The sequence below is a fragment of the Populus euphratica genome, unplaced genomic scaffold (assembly GCF_000495115.2).
Source record: "Populus euphratica unplaced genomic scaffold, PopEup_1.0 scaffold9.1, whole genome shotgun sequence".
NCBI lineage: Eukaryota > Viridiplantae > Streptophyta > Magnoliopsida > Malpighiales > Salicaceae > Populus > Populus euphratica.
In genome coordinates, this window is record NW_011499857.1 from 575,136 (window position 1) to 590,444 (window position 15,309).

The window sequence follows — 15,309 nt, forward strand, 5'->3', positions numbered from 1 at the left end:
TTAATTAAAAAACATGTTTTTGTTAAAACAATCAAGAGATACATTAATAAAAAAATAGAGTTTAGATTGAAGAAATATGTTTTTCTACTTATTTAAAATGATTTTTTTTAACAAACTCATTAAACATGTTATTTATGAAAAGTTATGATATTGTAAGAAGATTAATATTTTTTATGATAATATTACCAACTGTTTTATCAATAATTATGTATTTGTTTGATATGCAAATTTTTTAAGATTATTTGTTTATTAATATTGAATGAGAATAAAATATATTTTTTAATTTTAATCTTTTATTATATATTTTTTCAAATTTATTATTCTTATTTTTTTTATATAATTGGGGAAAGATTATCGATGCATGATTTTTTTCATTTTTTAATTGAAGTTTGCTTTCACAATCATAATAAATTTTTGCTTAAGAAAAACACTCATAAAAAAATATGTTTTTGCCAAAAGTAAAAAAAATATAAATAGGAGAATTTATTTATTTTTATTAAAAAAATACAAATTTTCCTTTTTGTTTCAAACTATTATAGGTTCTCCGAACTTATTTTCTAATTGTTATTGCTTTTAATTTAATGAATTATGTTGTTAATAAAAAAACAATTTTTGTTTTCATAAACTTTGCACCAATAAAAAAATTAAAAGTTTTCCCTATTATTTATTCATTGTTTTTTATGAAAATTTTTATTTTTAAAATTATTTAATTTTAAAAATAAATTTTAAAAAGTAAGATTATTAAACTCTACTAATATCATAAACTAGTTTACAATTTGGTAAGATTAAATTGGTTTAACTTATATCAATTCTAAATATTATAATTTTAGTATTTTTTAAAAAAATATTAACCTAAATTTCTTTTAAAAAATCAAGTTAAATTTTAAAGAATAGATTAATGTGTAAATGCTCTTGCTAGGTTAGCTTCACACAAATTAGCCCTTATTGAATTTATTTTGAAATCTAGATTGATATACAGATCAAGTGAATGTGACATAATTGATCATTATATGTATATTTAAAATTCTATTTTTAACTCATTTGAGTGTTTTTTTTTTGAAAAAATATTAAATTATTTTTTTTAATAGTTTTTATAAGTATTAAAAATATTTTTTTTTTAAATTTTTGTTTTTTTTTAAAACACAGTTTAAAATGAAAAGTCACCCGTGACAGTTCGCAGGCAATGAGTAGCTGATGCTAAACAACATGATTTGGGTGGTAAATTACCCTCAACATGGAAGCAGCATTTATGACAGATACACGTGCAAAATCACCCCTATCTTCTTTTCTTTCCATCTTTCTCTTCTCTATCTACTACTCTAGCGGGACTCGTGGTGCAATTGAGACACACACACCTTTTCTTGGTAGCTATTGTGTTGTCTTTTGAATAAAAAAAAAAAAACCCTAGGTCTTGGGGGGGTTTTTTGGCGGCTACCCCCTTCTCCAAGCCTTCTCTCTTAAGTTCTTTCACTGCTTGACCTAAAACAACTGAAACCGCAACACCCAACAACCGCCTCCTCCCAGGGTTTCTCTGTCGCTTCTTCGATCTATATCTCATCAACAACGTCATGGCAGCTGTTCCTTCTGCTACTGACAGTATCCTTACCTTCTCCTTTTATTTGGGATTTGTTTTTTCTTTTTCAAGATTTGGAGTGTTCTGATGCTTACTTTGTCTTTGAATTATTTGTGTTTTTCCTTTTCTATGCTTTTGGGTTCTTTGGAACATGGGTTTTGTTGGGTTTTATGTATAGATTTGGAGAAGTCAGTAAAGTTGCGTTCTTAAATCAATTTTGTTGGGTGTAAAGTTGCGTTCTTAAATCAATTTTGTGCTGATTTTACTTTCTTGATTTTATATGTGTTATTTATGCATATATGGTGACTTGGTTGATTGAAATGGTGTTGACTGAGTTTTTTTCTTCTGTTTTTTCCTTTTTTTCCTTTTCCTTTTGCTTTTCCTTTTGTGATATCTGTGCTGGGGGGTTATATTTATGTGCGGGCTTTGAATTTGAAGTTTCTATTTTTCTATTTAATATCTATCTTTGAAGAATTCTTTTGATGTTGGGTTTTCTCATGGGACGTGAATGTGAAATTGTAAATGAATGAGTTTCACATGTCCTGTTAAGCTTTTGAACCAGTTTATAAATGTGGGGTTTATTATTTTTTGGTGCTTATTATGAATTAAATATTTTCCTGGACAAGCATGGTATTTTATATGTATTTTGGGATGCTGTTAATCATGCTAGATGTGCCTTCAAGGATAAAGACTGAGACTTTTTGTTTTGTTCTGCTATTTGGTGATGAATTTTTCTTGCCATGTATGACCGACTTCTTTCGTTGGTCCTTTACATATACTCTCACAGAAGCTGCAGGCTTGCTAGAGAACTTGTCATTAGATTCTCAGACCAAGACTGCTGGAAATCCTGCACCTGCTACGAAGGTATCTTGGAATCTTGACTCTTGATTTTTTAGAATCCCATATGTGACATTGTTTGATTCTATAGTGAATTGATGGTATAGCCTTCCACTTGTCAATATGGATCAAGTGACTTGGCTTCTAATACAACCAAGCACTACAACGGTCTACACTGGCTCTTCATGTAGACCCAAATGTGTACCTTTTTCCGTAGTGGATATATGTTGATTGCCCTACATCTTTTAAAATGGGTATTTGAGTTGATTAGACTGGTCAAGTTATCATCATTTTTAATTTTCCTGATCATTAGCATTCTGTGCATTCTTCTTCAGTCTATCATAGCTATGGCAATGAGTAGAAAACTACTCTAGAAGATTAAATATGGTAGAAAATCTAATCTCTCAAGTTCAAACTCAAGAACAGCTGCAGTAATTTCTTGTTGCTTATTTTTGGTACATGCTGTATTTAAGGTTGCATGAGAAATCGTTTCTTAATCTTTCATACTGGGTGAGGGTTTGCTTATTCTTTGACTAAATAGGACTTGTGGTACAACTTATTTAATGTCTTATCAAACCTTTCCACTATAAATAGGAGAGAGGGTCTCACTTTTGACTTCAAGAGCATCTAAATATTGGGCAATGAATCTTCTTTTACTTGAAATCTGGTGTTGAGTTGCCTCTATGTTAAATTATTTTGATAATTTTTAATTGCTGGGTGGTATTATGTCTGAACTTTATAAGCTAGATTGCCTTTTTTATTTGTTGCATAGTATTGAGGGTATAATCTGTGGAACTGCAAGCAAGTAATAGCTATCAGTTATCTTAGGGGTTGAAATTTTGTTTTCTATTGGGCAGGATTTCTATGGCGATAATGGAAACTTCATTTATAACCAAGGCTATGGTTATGCGCCTTTTGGAACATATCTGTCTCCAAATTCACCCATTCCTACCATGGGATATGATGGCCAGCTATATGGGGCACAGCAGCAGTACCAGTACCCTGGTTCTTTTTACCACCCGTCAACTTCTGCAGGCTTGTTCTACCCCTCTAACCAGCCCAATCACTCTCATGGACATGTAGCATCCTCAGGTACAGCTGACAAAGTACCTTTTTCTGCTGGTACTGCTACAAGAAACTTCAATAACAAAGTGAATGCTGGAAGTGTAAATAGAAGCAACGGACTAGCAGCTGGTGCAGGGTTCTCATCAACACTGGTGTGTAAACCAGCAGTCTTACCTGTTTCTTATTTTAAAGCTTTAGATTATTTACATTATTTGCAAATCAAATTATTGTATTTCGATCTTCATTTGTATGACTATTTATTTATTTTGGAGACCATGACCATGATTTAGTTATAGAAGCCTCTCTGTTTTGGTTTGATTGAAGGGTTTTCAGTACTCAGCAGAAGTGATATATTTAATGTTATGTTGTTTATAACTTGAAGAAGCCTCCCAAGTTTTTCTTTTTATCTGGTTATCTTTTGTTGTCTAGTTTTTGTCAAGTTCTGTGTTTTATAGTTGTGTTTTCTTGTAGTTTCCAGTTTGAAATATATTAGCAGTTTAAGTATTGCTGATTTATTGATCTGCTCCCAGAACACTCATCCTACAAGACCAATATCTGGCATGGACCAAGCATCTGGGTACATGAACCTGATGAATCCAAACAACAGGATGTATGGTCAATATGGAAACAGGATGTACAGTCAATATGGAAGCAGAGCCGGTGCTGATTTTGGATCTTATGCCTATAACTCATGGACAAATGGACGTGGGTGGGTGGTTGTTGATAACAAATACAAATCCAGGGGCCATGGCTATGGAAATGAGAACCGGGATGGTTTGAATGAGCTAAATAGAGGACCGAGGGCCAAGAGTTTCAGGAACCACAAGGAATTTGGAGCTGTCACACAAACAGCAGAGGGGCAGAACCTTCCATTGTCCGAGAGTAATAGGGATGAAAATTTGCCCCAAATTCCAGACAGGGAACAGTACAATAAGGAAGACTTTCCTGAAGAATACTCAGATGCAAAGTTCTTTGTTATTAAATCATTCAGTGAGGATGATGTCCACAAGAGCATCAAATATAGCGTGTGGACAAGCACGCCTAACGGGAATAAGAAGCTGGATGCTGCATATAAACAGGCCACAGAGAATCCTGGTGACTGTCCTGTATTTCTGTTATTCTCAGTGAGTATTAGTGCTGTACCAACTACAAGTTGAGTTTATCAATTCATATTTTTCCTAATTCTAACAATCTTGAATATTTGCTTTTTAAGGTCAACACCAGTGGGCATTTTGTTGGCTTGGCAGAGATGGTGGGGCCTGTTGATTTTAACAAAACTGTTGAGTACTGGCAGCAGGACAAGTGGACCGGTTGCTTTCCTTTAAAGTGGCATATTATTAAGGATGTTCCAAATGGTTGTTTGAGGCATATAACACTTGAAAACAATGAAAACAAGCCTGTGACCAATAGTAGGGATACCCAAGAGGTAATTACATTATTTTCTTCTTCCCTCCTCCCTCCCTTCTTGACCCCTCTGCCCCACCTCTTTTCTATGTGTGTATATTTTTGGGTGGCTCTTGACCATAGTGTTCGACATTTTATCTTGTTTGTTTGTGGCTGTTAGGTTATCTTTGAGAAGGGTGTTCAAATTCTTAAAATATTCAAGGATCACAAGGGAAAGACGTCAATCCTGGATGATTTTAGTTTTTATGCAGGTCGTGAAAGAATCATGCAGGAAAAAAGGGCCAAGCAGAATATTCACAAGCAGGCAAGATTTGCTTCTGTTTTGTAATTTTACTCTGAATTTTTTCCGTGTTTAGGAGAGATTATCTAATGTCCTTGTGGTGCTGATTAGGCTTGTAAAACTTTCTTCAAGTGACAGATTTCAGAGGGGAAGTCTGCTGTGATTGGGAAAGAGAGTTTGCAAACAGATGCAGCCTCCATAAAGGAACCAGCTGGTGCTACACCACTTGAATCTGTGAAGATGAATGGAGAGGTGAACGGGAAAGAAGAGAATGGATCAGATTTAACTGTTGAAAACTCTGGCAGGGATGCTACATCCGCTGTATCATCTGAAAACGTTGCTCCAAATGTGGTTGCAAGTGCCTGCTAATTTTTGGGACGTTTGCTATCACATTATACAATTTTAGCATAGAATTCTTAGGATAGGTTGTAGTTGGGTGGTTTCATTATCGTGGTAATGAATTTGCTAGCTACCATCAGCGTACACATGCTTTATGGGAGTTCTTATTTCAAATGAAAGGTCCCTTCAGTTCTCTTAGTGTGGCAGGAAGGAATGGCCTCTCAAGACCTCTGAAGGTTTTTTCAGTATTCTTTTTTGAATTAGGCGTATCGAGAAGAATGGGTTTGGCTTTCTATTTTTCAGTTTTTATTTGCTATATAGTCTGTTTGCTTCCTCTACTTGACCTCCCACTGAGATGACATAGCTTGAGTAAGATAATTAATTGATGTCTAGTGGGGCATGTAACCATGATATGGTATTTTAGGTATTGTTTGGTATGCAGGGAAATATTAATTGAATATGATAGAATGGGACCGAATAAGTAATTGCCTTGTTTTGTGTTTGGTATGTATTGAATTAGACTAGATAATTTATTTTATTTTGTGTTTGGCAGACATTAAATGGGACAAGGTTGACTTAGAGACTAGAGTGGTTTGGGTTCAAGAAAAAATAGAGAGAATTGATCTGATAAAAAACTTGGGTTGATATATAAGCTTATCAGCTTGAGATAAAAACATCGGTAATAAAAATATCTTGATTTGTTTTATTTTGTTTGGGCTAGTTCATATTAACCTTTTTAACTTATAACTTGAGTTTTGTCTTTGGTTGATTTTTTATTCGAGAAAATATCTTGATTTGTTTTATTTTGTTTAGGCTAGCTCATATTAACTTTTTTTAACTTATAACTTGAGTTGAGTTTTGTCTTCGGTTGATTTTTTATTCGGGTTTTAAAATTATAATAATTATTTTTATCTTGATTTGGCTTAGCTTAGGTTGATTTTTTTAACTTGTTATTCAGCTTATCCTGGATTAATTTTTAAATTAGGTCTTAAATTATAATAATAATCATTTATATATTTATATTGATTCGAGTCATTGGTCAACTTGACTTGAAACTTTAGCTTTGTTTTGGATTGACTCTCGAGTCGGGTTTTAAAACTATGATAATAATTTATTTTATTTTTATATTGATCCTAGTAAGTTGTTAATTTAACTCTTGATCCAAGCTTTGCCTCAAGTTGAGTTTTAAAATTGATAATAACTATTTATATTATTATGTTGACTTAGGTTAATGGTCAACTTGATTTGTGGCTTGGGTTAATTTTCGAGTCGGGTTTTAAAATTATGATTAACTATTTTTATTTTTAAGTTGATCTAAGTCGGAGGTCTACCCAACTCGTGATTCATTTGTCTCGGGTCAACCTTTGAGTTAGGTTTTAAAACTATGCTAATAATAATTTTTAGTTTTATATTGACTTGGATCAATAGTTAACAAGAGCTATGATCCTAATCTTATGCCTCGGGTCAATTATCTTGTTGAGTTTTAAAACAATGATAATAATCATTTTTATTTTTACATTGATCTAAATCAACATGGATTAATCTTTATGCAAAGAATTGGATAAGCTTCTCCTATCTCATTTAGTGGGACAAAAACTTCTCAATTAGAACACTTTAGACATGACAAAAATTGATTTCTGTATTGTTCAAAGATACACCAATCAACTTCACAAAAAAATAATATTATGTCCAATCCATATTTGTTCGGCATACTAAACATTATCTTATAGTTCATTACACATTTTGATATTTCTTCTTTCTTCTCCCTTTCACCTTTTCACCTTCTTTTATCTATTTTTAAATAGTTTTAGAAAAAACATGTTATTAGAGTACAACAACTAGATCTAGTGAGTTCAAACATCATTGTTGTTTTGAAAGGGAGGTTAATTGTTTTATTGATATCGATAATGATAATATGTTATGTTAGCACGACATTATCATAATGTTTAGATTATACTTTCATAAATTTATTGAATCAATGAACAAAAGCCTTAATGTCTCAATAATAATTGTTGTTTGACCTGTAAATTTTGTAAGGAAAAATGTTAGGTTCTAGCTATTTAAGTCCTTGAATATTGTGAACCAAAGGTTTGCTTCTTGGATTAAATGAGAATGACAGGTTGTAATTAAGTTAGCAGGATGATTACTAATCAATAACTAGTTGGGTTCTTATTCTGGTAAAAAATATAATCCTTTGTAGAATTGTGAATATGACATGAAAAGGTATAACTAATAAAACAAGTATTAAATTTATTAAGAGTAGTGAGAGTCAAGTTAGAGTTATGATTGAAGATTCTACCCATCTCTATCAAACTAGATGGAAATAATTATCTAGTTTGGTTTTAATCCTACATGTTATTTATCAAGGCATATGGATTATATGGGTACATCATAGGAAAAAAAAGACGAAATACCTAGCAACTCACTATTCGATTATTAAGAGTTAGGAGACTTTCTAGTCATGTCCTAGCTCATCAACTCTATGCAACCTTCAATTTCTTGGGGTTATCTCTTATTGGATTCTGCTTCAAAAAATTAGAATTTCGCTAACCCAACGTGCTCATAATTGGAATTGGATAATGATGCACAAGTGTATGAGTTATAAAAAATGATTCATGAAACCAAACAACATGATATATCTACACATTATTAAGTTTGAAAAACAAATTGATATGAAACATGTTTATGACTTTCTAGCTAGGTTAAACATTGAATATGACCATATTAGAGTTTAAGTTATGGGAGAGAGAGCTTTTCCTTTTCTTGAAGCAAGCGTATTCTCATATTCAATAAAAGAAAAATAGAAAAAATATAATGTTATTCATTGTTACTTATAAGAGGTCAACCATGAGAGATAACTCTAATTAGAAGAACTTTAGATAAGAATTCACATGTTTTAATTAACCTATGTTAGCAGATAAAGAACCATTAAAAGGTGATTATTATGGATAAACCAAACATACAATGAGATACAATGAAAATTACATGGACATCATTCAAAAAGATAAGGTGGGAAAATAGTTTTTCCTATATCACAAGTTCATATGTAAGAGATAACTAAGAGTTTAATTCATGATAGTCAATCAAACATTATAACTCTGTTCAAATAAGTAGTTCATATGCTTAGACATCTAATGATCAAACTTGATCCTTTATTTTCATGCAATTTTGCACAATACAAGTATGCCAATAATAAATTCTAATTCTTCCACCATTTATGATTCTGATAATTGGGTTATAGATTCAAGAGCTAATTATCATATAACTTGATCTTTCAAAAAGTTTTCATCTTATAATCCTTTCTCATATAAAGATAAAGTATGGATAGTTGATGTTTAATCTAATATACTCCTACTTTATATTTAACGTCAATTCTTCATATTTCCTAATTCTTTACTAATCTTGTATATGTAACTAAAATGACTTAAGATTTAAAATTATGAAGTCTCATTCAATTCTATATATTGTGTATTGAAAGACTTGAAGACAAAGAAAATGATTGGTTATAGTAACCATTTCTAAGGATGTCAATTAAAAATTACTTCAATGATACATCTTTTATATCTTTAAGAAAGCTATTTTTAGCATAATCTAAGCAATGTACTACAAAAACCTTATCTTTTGATTTGCTAAATATTTACATGCTTTTTATTCCTCAACTCATAATAGACGCAGTAAAATTGTATGGTGATTCACTAAAATGTTTGGAGTCCTAATCAATTTGTTTTTTTTAATCTAATTGTAGATAGATTATTACTTTTATTGAGTGTTATAGTTGTAGTACTTGAGTTTATTTGGTGCATAATAAAACTAAAATGTTTTCTTGTTTTAAGAGGTTCCATAACATGATTTCTACATGGTTTAATGATAAAGTTCATATCTTAAGGAGTGATAATGGTATTGAGTACATGAATGAAGTTTTTCAAAGATATTTGTTGGAACATGGGATTATGCATTAGACTAGTTATGAAGGATACACTAAATCAAAATTGTGCAGTTAAGCGAAGGAATAAACAATTACTTGATCTCTCATGCTTACAAGGAATTTTCCTGAAAACTACAGGAGAGATGATTTTTTTATAACAACATATCTTATTAATAGGATTCCAATAAGAGTTCTTAAAGGAGTTTCTAAATTGCCATGCAAAAATCCTTTAGGTTTGTTTGTTTTGTTTAGGATCATAAATAAGTTGTTAGGAGTTGGATCCACAAACATTCAAATGTATTTTCATTGGATACTTAGCTATTAAAAAAAGATATAAATGTTATCACCCTTCAAATAGAAAAATATTTGTCAACATGGATGTAGCTTTTCATGAGAATAAGTCATATATTGTTAACTCACGTCTCAAAAGGAAGGTCGATGAAAATAAAAGTATGTTCTTAGTATCATCCCCTACTTATTTGTTAAATCCTAGACCATAATTAAAGGGAGAAAATCAAAGAGAGAGGAAAGAAAAAGATGAAAATTCAACAAGAGTAAAAAAATATAGGAGTTATAAGAATTAAAAAAACAAAAATGGTTCAGGGAGATAATAGGGAAATAATTGATTTTTTACTTCTTTATAAGACTAGATTACCATTAATAAAAGCACAATATCTAGATATGGATTGGTTTAGTGTAGAAATACAGCATCTAGCAATGACACATAAAGCGTGTGAACTTTTATGGCTTAAAAATCTAATGAATGAGCTTGGAATAATTGTTGATGGTCCTATATCGTTGTTATGTGATAATATAGTAGCTATCAACATTGCTCATCATTATTTTTTTAACATGATTGGGCAAAACACATCTTGGAATAATTGTTGATGGTCCTATATCATTGTTATGTGGTAATAGAGTAGCTATCAACATTGCTCATCATTTTTTTTTTAACATGATTGGGCAAAACACGTTGAGGTTAATATACACTTTATCAATGAGAAATTGAATGAAAATATTATTTGTATCTCATTTTTAAAACTGAAGAACAATTAGTTGGTTTATTTAGTAAGGGCTTTAGTAGTAGGTTGTTCCATATTACTTTTAAGATAGGTATGAGAGATATTTATATCATATATTAAGAGAGAGTGTTTTTAGGAGTAATCATTAATTATAGTGTGGAGTCAAGGGTAATAAAGTAATCTTATACCTTTTCTTATAAGTGTGTGCATACCGTGTAGATTAGAGCAAAAAAAATAAACAAATACTTTCTTATCACTTTATCCTTTCACTTTTTCTCTTATTTTTTTTTATTACTTACACTTTCTTCTTCCTTTCACTTTTTCACCTTCCTTCATCCATCCTAAAATAATCTTAAGAAAAAAAAAATATATATATATATATACTACTAATACTAAAAGAGAGATAAACTTACTAGTAAAATTAAACTCATTTATCTTATATATTACTTATTTACACATGAAACAAGAGTCTACTATATTAGATTCTATTATCTTGACAATAAATCTAAAATTAAAGAAATATTATGTCATAAACCATTCTTATCTTTTTTTTTCAAAATAAAAAAATAAGAAAAAAAGAAAGTGAAACAAGAGGCAAACAAAGAAATAAAGACCAAAATAAATATAAAAAGTTTAAACTTCTCTTCATAAAAGAATGTGAGATAAGAAGAGAGGGATATGAGAATATGAATAGATGAGGGATAAGAAGAGTTGGAAAGATAAGAAAAGTCTAGGCTACAACAGATACATAGAAAAAAAAAAGAGGATACACTGATAAAAATTAAGAAAAAAACTAAGAGAACCCAAACACAAAAAAAATAATAAAAGATCAAATAAAAAAAACTAGAGAAAATATACTAGAGAGTAAGGAAAAAAAAGAGAAAACAAGTAGAAAACACCCCAAAAGAATTAGTCTAGCTGATAAAAAAAAAATGACTTCGTCCCTTTACAAAGCCTTAGCCTTTATCTTCCATTCTCACAACAAAATACAACCATCTTGTATCAACCATCCATCTCTTTCCTCTATTATCAACTATGCCACAAGCCACTATTATATTCCTTTTCTTCTTTATTGTTTTTCTAAATACCTAAACAACTATATTAATTGTGAATATATCTAAATACCACTACTATATTCGATTAACAACCCAACTCCAATTGATAATCTCTCTCCATATCTCCATCTCACTTTTCACCATCATTGTTCTCCTTTCTGACTAGTACCAAATCCACCTATGAACTCATCCAACCCAAAACAATAAACATTTATATTCTTTACATGTCAAACAATCATGTTTTCATTTTTTTTTATATAATTATTGATCAACCACCAACTCCATAAAAAACAATATTAAATATATCTATCTTTATATTACTTATTTACACATGAAACTAGGGCCAAATATATTACTTTCTATTGTCTTAACAATAAAAGGGAAATTAAAGATACATTATATCATAACCCATTTTTACCCCTTTTTTCCAACATAAAAAAATTGAGAAAACAATAGGGAGTGAAACGGCATGTGAATGAAGAAATAATGATCGAAATAAATATAAAGTGTTTGAACCTCTCTCCAAAATAATTGTTAGATGAAAATATAGGGATATGTGGAGATGAGAAGATAAAAAGAACTTTAAAATAATTAAATCCTAAGTTATAAATAAACCATATATTTAGAATAAAAGAAGCATATACAATGTAAAAATTAAAAGAAAAGCCTAAAAGTACTCAAACATGAAAAATACATGATAAATCAAGTAGAGAAAGCCAAAAACTCAAGGAAAAAATCAAGTAGAGAAAGCCAAAAACTCAAGGGGGAAAAAAAGATAAGAGGAAAGATACTATAGAGTAAGAAAAAAAGAAAAAAATAGAAAACATCATTAAAAAATTTGTTCTTTTGATAAAAAAAAAAGAAAAAAGAAAAAGAGACTATCTCTCTCCATTCTAAAATCTTAGCCTCCATCTTTCATTTTCCCAACCAAATCCAATGGTTATCTTCCATCCATTCATTTTTTTCCTTTATATCTAGCTAAGCCACAAGCCATACTTATAATCCTTTATTGATTTATATATGAAAATGATGGATATGTGATGTAGTGCGTTTAATTATATGTATAGACTCATTGATCTATATGTTATTTTTATTCTTGTAATGAATTTTTTCAAAAAAAAAATACAATACGAGTATTTTTCACACACACATATATAAAAGCTTTCAAATTTTTATCAAAGAATTGACCCAATGATAGATCCTCAATTGAGTTCTGCCAATTCGATGTTGAAACTTTATTATTTTTTTACTAGAAAATATTTTTAAGTGTTTATGTTATTTATCTTTAAACTATAAGTGGTGCGATCATTAAACATACCCTATTATTTGGAAGGTGAAAAAAAATTAATATGTTTTTAAGAGTTATATATGTATATTGTTTTATTTAAATGTGAATTTAATTTATGAGTTGAATGATATCCTTTTGATTCACTTTTCTATCATATAATAAACCATTATCTTACCATAAGAGTTGCCTTTGAGGTGATAACACTTTTTAATATATTATGGTAGGATAGAGGCTTAAAACCTGGCCCATACTTTACAACCAATTCAAGTGCCTTAACAAATTCAGGGTTTTTCACACAGTTAAATGGAATTGCACTTGTGTAGAAAAATCTTACAATTTGTCAACATGATTCTTCTCTAAGATCCTTTTTAAGCAACTGATTGATGGTGGGTTTGTGTACTTCCACTCTCACTCACTACTCTCTTTCCTTTCTCTACTGAGGTAATTTCATTCCCTTCATCATTATCTTCATCTTTTCCAATATATTGGAAAGCCTTTCTTTTCTTCTTAGATGCTTCTTGATATTTCACCAGAACATTCAAAATTATCTTCTTTACATTTTCTGGTACTTGCTGGCATGGCTCAACATCCTTTCTAGTGCAAGCTAAATGATGCTTGAAACGGTAAATGCCTCCACTAATAATTTTCTGACAAAACTTACACTGCAATTTTCTTGAATTCTTGTCTATATCTATACCATATTGTCATCTCATGTCAAGTCTACTGCTACTTGTAGTTTTTTTAGAAGCAAAAAATTCACTTTTATCTTGTTTTTTGCTTGATCCATTACTTCATATATAAAACCCATAGCTGATTTCTCATCTGAATCAATTAATTAAAGAACTTTTATCAGAGGATATACTGCCTTAATACTTGTAGTAATATCATGCCAAAACTTGATGTCTAAAACACAACTTTGAATTCACTTCCCTTCTTCTGTTTTTAAAAACCTACATGAACTCCATTGAATAGAAGTAAATATTGTCATCAACAATATCTTACAATCACTCAAACATCCAAGAGTTAAGTATGCAGTAGCAAATCTAGTGGCAGCAGGCCTAATCAAATCCTTTCCTTTTGTCTGAGCATGGAAATGAGAATAGTTATTGAATATATGTATGAAGTGATTCTTCTCTCATTAGCAATAGTTACTTGATGGACCTCTAGTTTTTTCTCAAAATCTTTCAATATCAAATCAATACAATGGACAATATATGATGTCCAAAACAATCTTTTTCTTTTTCCCATCAAAAATTGCCCTGCTGCCTTATAATTTGCAGCATTGTCAATGACTATTTGCACCATATTTTCCTCTCCAAACCTCTCCACAATAGTATCCAACATCTCAAATACTTTATCAGCAGTCTTGGATATAATAGAGGTATCTACAGATGATAAAAAAAATTATCCCTTGAGGACTATTAACCAAAAAGTTGCAAATAAAATGTCTTTTCTTATCAGTCCATCCATCAGACATTATTGAGCATCCTATTTTTTTTTCCATTCTAACTTGTACTCCTCAAGCAAGTTGATCGCGTGATCTACTGCTTACTTTAAATACTTCTCTCTAATATCATGGTAGGATGGAGGCTTAAAACCTGGCCCATGCTTTACAACCAATTCAAGTGCCTTAACAAATTCAGGGTTTTTCACACAGTTAAATGGAATTGCACTTGTGTAGAAAAATCTTACAATTTGTCAACATGATTCTTCTCTAAAATCCTTTTTAAGCAACTGATTGATGATTGAACTTCCACTCCCACTCGCTACTCTCTTTCCTTTGTCCACTAAGGTAATTTCATTCCCTTCATCATTATCTTCATCTTTTCCAATATATTGGAAAGCCTTTCTTTTCTTCTTAGATGCTTCTTGATTTTTCACCAGAACATTCAAAATTATCTTCTTTACATCTTCTGGTACTTGCTAGCATGGCTCAACATCCTTTCAAATGTACGTCAAATGATGCTTGAAATGATAAATGCCTCTACTGATAATTTTCTGACAAAACTTACACTGCAATTTTCTTGAATTCTTGTCTATATCTATACCATATTGTCATCTCACGTCAAGTCTACTGCCACTTGTAGTTTTTTTAGAAGCAATGTATCCTATAATTCAAGAATCATTTGTTTCTTGTAGTTCAATCATTTGTTTAAGAATTACAAATATGTATGTTGTATCTTACAGTTTAATACATTATTTATAGGTAACTATTTTAGCGAGACAAAAACAATTCGAAGCCATTATAAAGTTGAGTGTCTTCAGGAAAGTATACATTCAAGTTTTAGAAAAAAAAAAATGAGAAAGCACGCACCATATAAGATAGAAAACAAAATTGTTAGAGATGTTTACTTGTAAGCTTTCACAAACAGCCCTGGTGTCAGACGCCACGGGTATGATACAAACTTTGTAGCAATCATAATGTCATTTCACATTTATTTTCCACAGAATTAAGGCATGAATGCACTTAATGACAACCAAAACACATTCTTTCCCTCTCTTTATGCAAAGATGCCACTCA

At 30.6% G+C, this 15,309-nt stretch overlaps 1 protein-coding gene across 1 annotated transcript; it reads left to right on the forward strand.

The window, feature by feature from the left end:
- Positions 1 to 1,294: 1,294 nt before the first annotated feature.
- On the forward strand, positions 1,295 to 6,000 carry LOC105123557 (uncharacterized). Its single transcript, XM_011023193.1, has 7 exons — positions 1,295 to 1,596; positions 2,361 to 2,437; positions 3,268 to 3,627; positions 4,006 to 4,599; positions 4,689 to 4,901; positions 5,040 to 5,183; positions 5,298 to 6,000. Exons 1-7 carry the CDS (start codon positions 1,569 to 1,571, stop codon positions 5,526 to 5,528), a joined length of 1,647 nt encoding a protein of 548 aa, XP_011021495.1. The 5' UTR covers positions 1,295 to 1,568; the 3' UTR covers positions 5,529 to 6,000.
- Positions 6,001 to 15,309: the final 9,309 nt, after the last annotated feature.

Bases quoted from the DNA above. Each gene is read 5' to 3' on its own strand.
- LOC105123557 (XM_011023193.1), top strand. From the start codon at position 1,569: ATGGCAGCTGTTCCTTCTGCTACTGACA. The intron at 4,902-5,039 runs GTAATTACATTA...TGTGGCTGTTAG, and splicing joins ATAGTAGGGATACCCAAGAG to GTTATCTTTGAGAAGGGTGT. The intron at 5,184-5,297 runs GCAAGATTTGCT...TTCAAGTGACAG, and splicing joins AGCAGAATATTCACAAGCAG to ATTTCAGAGGGGAAGTCTGC.